The sequence below is a fragment of the Durio zibethinus genome, chromosome 4 (assembly GCF_047325235.1).
Source record: "Durio zibethinus cultivar Kanyao isolate XHJ-2024 chromosome 4, ASM4732523v1, whole genome shotgun sequence".
Lineage (NCBI taxonomy): Eukaryota > Viridiplantae > Streptophyta > Magnoliopsida > Malvales > Malvaceae > Durio > Durio zibethinus.
This window is the reverse complement of record NC_143165.1, coordinates 1,978,656-1,982,908: the sequence shown is the minus strand read 5'-3', so window position 1 is coordinate 1,982,908 and position 4,253 is coordinate 1,978,656. Positions and strand designations below refer to the sequence as shown.

General features: G+C 31.9%; 1 protein-coding gene across 1 annotated transcript; it reads left to right on the top strand.

The window, feature by feature from the left end:
• Window positions 1-2,206: 2,206 nt before the first annotated feature.
• LOC149519022 (tetrahydroberberine oxidase-like) lies at window positions 2,207-3,939 on the top strand. The gene is made up of 2 exons (XM_089759016.1): window positions 2,207-2,265; window positions 2,331-3,939. The coding sequence occupies exons 1-2, from the start codon at window positions 2,207-2,209 to the stop codon at window positions 3,727-3,729; spliced, it is 1,458 nt and encodes a 485-aa protein (XP_089615142.1). The 3' UTR covers window positions 3,730-3,939.
• Window positions 3,940-4,253: the final 314 nt, after the last annotated feature.

Genomic DNA, 4,253 nt, shown 5'->3' with positions numbered 1-4,253 from the left:
TTTCATGCAATAGACTAAGTCATGCCTGATATGATATGGTTTTAACTAATTTATAAATACAATCATTTTAAAGAAGAATTAAAGTCAAGAACTTAATAAAATCAGATAAAATATGTAGCCTGAAAGAATTTAATAGTGTCAAATATGTTGAATTTAATTTCCTCAAATGGAAAGTAGAAAGTCACATTTAGAATTTTCTGATTAAGACTTTTAGTAAAGTCTATCTTCAAGTCTTTCATTGGCAAAAAAAAAAAAAAAAAACCTTTCTCTACAAGTTATATTTATTCCCAACTGCATTTTCTACGCGGTTTTCAACTGAATATGTCAAATTTTATCTTTTTTAACTTCCCTTTTTTTTACTTATTATTTATTTACCTATTTATGTTTTGTCTTATATATGAAAATTCCAAATTTGGTTCACAATAGTAAATTTATTTTTAAAAGAGAAGGATTTTGTGCATTGGTACATATAAATTATTAATAATGATATAAATGATTCGTGAACATAGTTTTAGTATTTTACTGTCACATATATATATTAATGTTAAAAAAATAGTCTAATTTTTTTTTTTGAAAAAAATAATAAATTTTCATTTTATTTTTAATTTTACTAATATTTTACTTTCTTTTTTCTTATAGAACAAAAAATATATTTCAATATTAACACGTACTAGTAGTTAATTTTTGTTCCCAGAATTATGCCCAATCTAGACCGCCAGTAATTGTTGAATTTTATTTTGCCAAAATATATAGTAAAACAAAATGGAAATCAACATGACAGTCGGAGGTTTTATGTTGTAGGCTCAAACTTTTACCTTAAAAACAAGAAATCTAGAAATGGTTGAAAATAATAGCAAGCACATCGTCCAAGCAATGGGTCTTCCATGGGAACAACCCACCTCCTGTCTTATGAGAAATTTGTCCTTTGGCTTATCCATGAAAAGATAAAATTATTTCCGTCACCTTTCTCGCTTGAACTTTTTCAATTTAATTTGATTATTTATCTTTTAAACATTAAATTACTTTTTTTATACAGAACTGTGTTTGAAAACCTTTTCATTTAAAGTGTTTAGATTTTTTTTTTCATGTTTTAATTAATAATATATTTAAAATAAAATAAAATCATAATATTTATGAGACAAAGAGAAATAAATTAAACGGAAATTTTTTTTGAAATTTCTAATACATCTTTAAACTCTCTGTGTCGTTATATTTGTCTAGTAATATTAAATGTATAAACTCCTTAAAGCTCACATTTTTCAAAAATCAGCTCTAATATCAAATCTACTGAAATAAATGGACATGTAAAAAACATTTTAACCCCACTTATAACAATAATTCCTAAACCAAATGAGTCCGTAGGTTTTCCCACATCGATTGCTTAACTATTGATCAAAAATAGTGATTATATGACCTTCATTCATAAATTTGAAAATTCTAAATTAAGACTTGTAAGATTGTACAAAAAGTAAAAGAACCTGTGGCATGAAATAAAAATATCATTTTACTGTGGAAGAATGCTTAAGGGTGTGTTCCCACGAAGCTTTTACCCTTTCCATGCCATTTGGAATCCCGTAGAATGTAGATTTTTCAATGACAATTTAGGCCAAATTGTCATTTTATTGGAATAATAAATTGGATTTTCAGGATGGCAAAGATCAATAAATTACTATCCTCTTTGAAAGAGATAAAAAAAAAAATTTTTAAATATTTGTTTATTTATTTATATGTGACGGTCGAGAAAACTAAGAAAAGACTCATTAAATTCGGTTCTATTCACATGCTTTTGCTGCTTAAAACCCAATGGGAGAATTTTTTTCATTTACCAATTTCATCAAATTATAAAAGTCAAGGCAATTTTAGTTTGAGTGCGTCAAATCCCCCAATGCCATCACCGCTTATGATGAAGATTTTCTTAAGGAATTGATGACATATAGATCAACATGTTATATTGACCGCCATCCCTTTTCCAAACTCGTTCCGCGTTTGAAGAAACTTCAATTCCAATGCATTTTTGCGGCCCAAAGCATCCCCCTTTAGTTATGTAAATCTATAAATAGGGGAGCCCTTTACAAACTCTGCACAAAACCATCAGTTTCGAAAATCATCACTTTCAAAAATATGAAATCTCTTCACTTTTCACTGTCTTCATCATTTCTTTTTGTTGCTCTCTTCTCATTGTTATGGGCAACTTCAGCTCATGCTAATGAGACTTTTCTTGATTGCCTTTCTCTCCAATCCAACGACTCCTCTTCCATCTCTAAAGTTATCTTCACACAAAATAATTCTTCCTATTCTTCTGTTTTGAACGCTACCATTCGAAATTTTAGATTCACTACACCATCTACCCCTAAACCTTTGGTCATTGTAACACCGCTCCATGCATCCCATATTCAAGCAACAATTTATTGTTCAAGAAAACATGGGCTCCAAATTAGAACTCGAAGCGGTGGCCATGATTTTGAAGGTCTTTCTTATGTATCTGAACTCCCGTTTGTTATTCTTGATATGGTTAATCTACGATCAGTTGACATTGATGTAGAAAACAAAGTTGCATGGGTTCAATCAGGTGCGGTTCTAGGCGAACTGTATTACAACATTGCTAATAGAAGCAACACTCTTGCCTTTCCAGCTGGTCTTTGCCCCACTGTTGGAATTGGAGGGTATTTGAGCGGAGGAGGTTATGGCTTATTATTCCGCAAATACGGTCTTGCGATAGATAATGTAATTGATGCACAACTTGTTGATGTTAACGGGAGAGTTCTTGACAGGAAATCCATGGGAGAAGATCTTTTTTGGGCCATTCGAGGTGGTGGTGGGGGTAGCTTTGGAATTGTGGTTGCATGGAAAGTACAGCTGGTTTCGGTTCCACCAACTGTGACTGTGTTCACAATCAACAAAACCTTGGAACAAAATGCGACCAAGCTTGTTCATCGTTGGCAATCCGTTGCACCCAAGCTTCCAGATGAATTTTACTCTGGAATTACAATAACAAGGGTAAATTCTAGTGAAGATGGGAAGAGAACAATTCTAGCTTCCTTTCATGCCTCGTTTCTTGGTGGGATTGATGAGCTGGTTCATTTGATGCAAGAGAGATTTCCTGAGCTGGGACTAGTGAGGGAAGACTGCATTGAAATGAGTTGGATTGAATCTATTCTCTACATGGGCAACCTTCCAAATGAAACCTTGAATATTTTACTTGACAGGACATACCAAAGTCCTCTTCTTAGTCCTTCCTTCAAGTCAAAATCTGATTATGTGAGGAAACCCATTCCCGAAATTGGATTTCAAGGGATGTGGTCCAGACTTTTTGAAGAAGAAGGAGCATCTGCTAGTATAAGTTTTATTGCTTACGGAGGCATAATGGATGAAATTCCATCGACTGCTACTCCATTCCCACATAGAGCTGGCAACTTATACAAAATCGTATACAACGCAGGATGGCAAGAAGAAGAGAATATAATATCTGAAAGGTATATAAGCTGGATTAGAAGACTTTATAGTTACATGGGTTCCTTTGTTTCAAAATTTCCAAGGCAAGCCTATATCAATTATAGGGATCTTGACATCGGAATGAATAACGAAGGAAACACAAGCTTCGGTCAAGCAAGTGTATGGGGTCGCAAGTATTTCTTGAACAACTTTGACAGGTTGGTTCGTGTAAAGACCAATGTTGATCCACAGAATTTCTTCAGGCACGAGCAAAGTATTCCTCCATTTTTTCATTAATTGAAAAAAAAAAAAAACATCATAATAACCTTTCGGAGTTAAACCTTTTATAGAAATATTTAATTGGAAATTGTTGTAAAAAAATAAAGAATTTTTTTAGGTTTTCTTTTATAGGCATTTAGGCTTGATTCGTTATACAACTATTTAAATAAATGTACCGTTAATTATCTTTGTTTTGTAATTAGTTGTAAATCATATATATTTATTGAATTTGTCTCCTCAAATTTGCATCGTTAATTATATTTGCTTTGTAATTAGTTATAGATTATATATATTTGTTGAATTTGTCTCCCCAAATTTCATTGAATATAATGATAACAAAAAGAATTTCATCGAATTTTTCTTATGATAACAAAAAAAGATCACTGAATTTTAGGTTATACAATAAGAGGTAAGTTGTAATATTACTCTTCCATCTTATGAACCCCACCCTTCCTATCCCAGAATTAGAACGAACTTCTGATATCGATATTGACGTCTGTCCTAACTTGAAACAGACATTTTTAAGAGGAATTGAAGTCAAG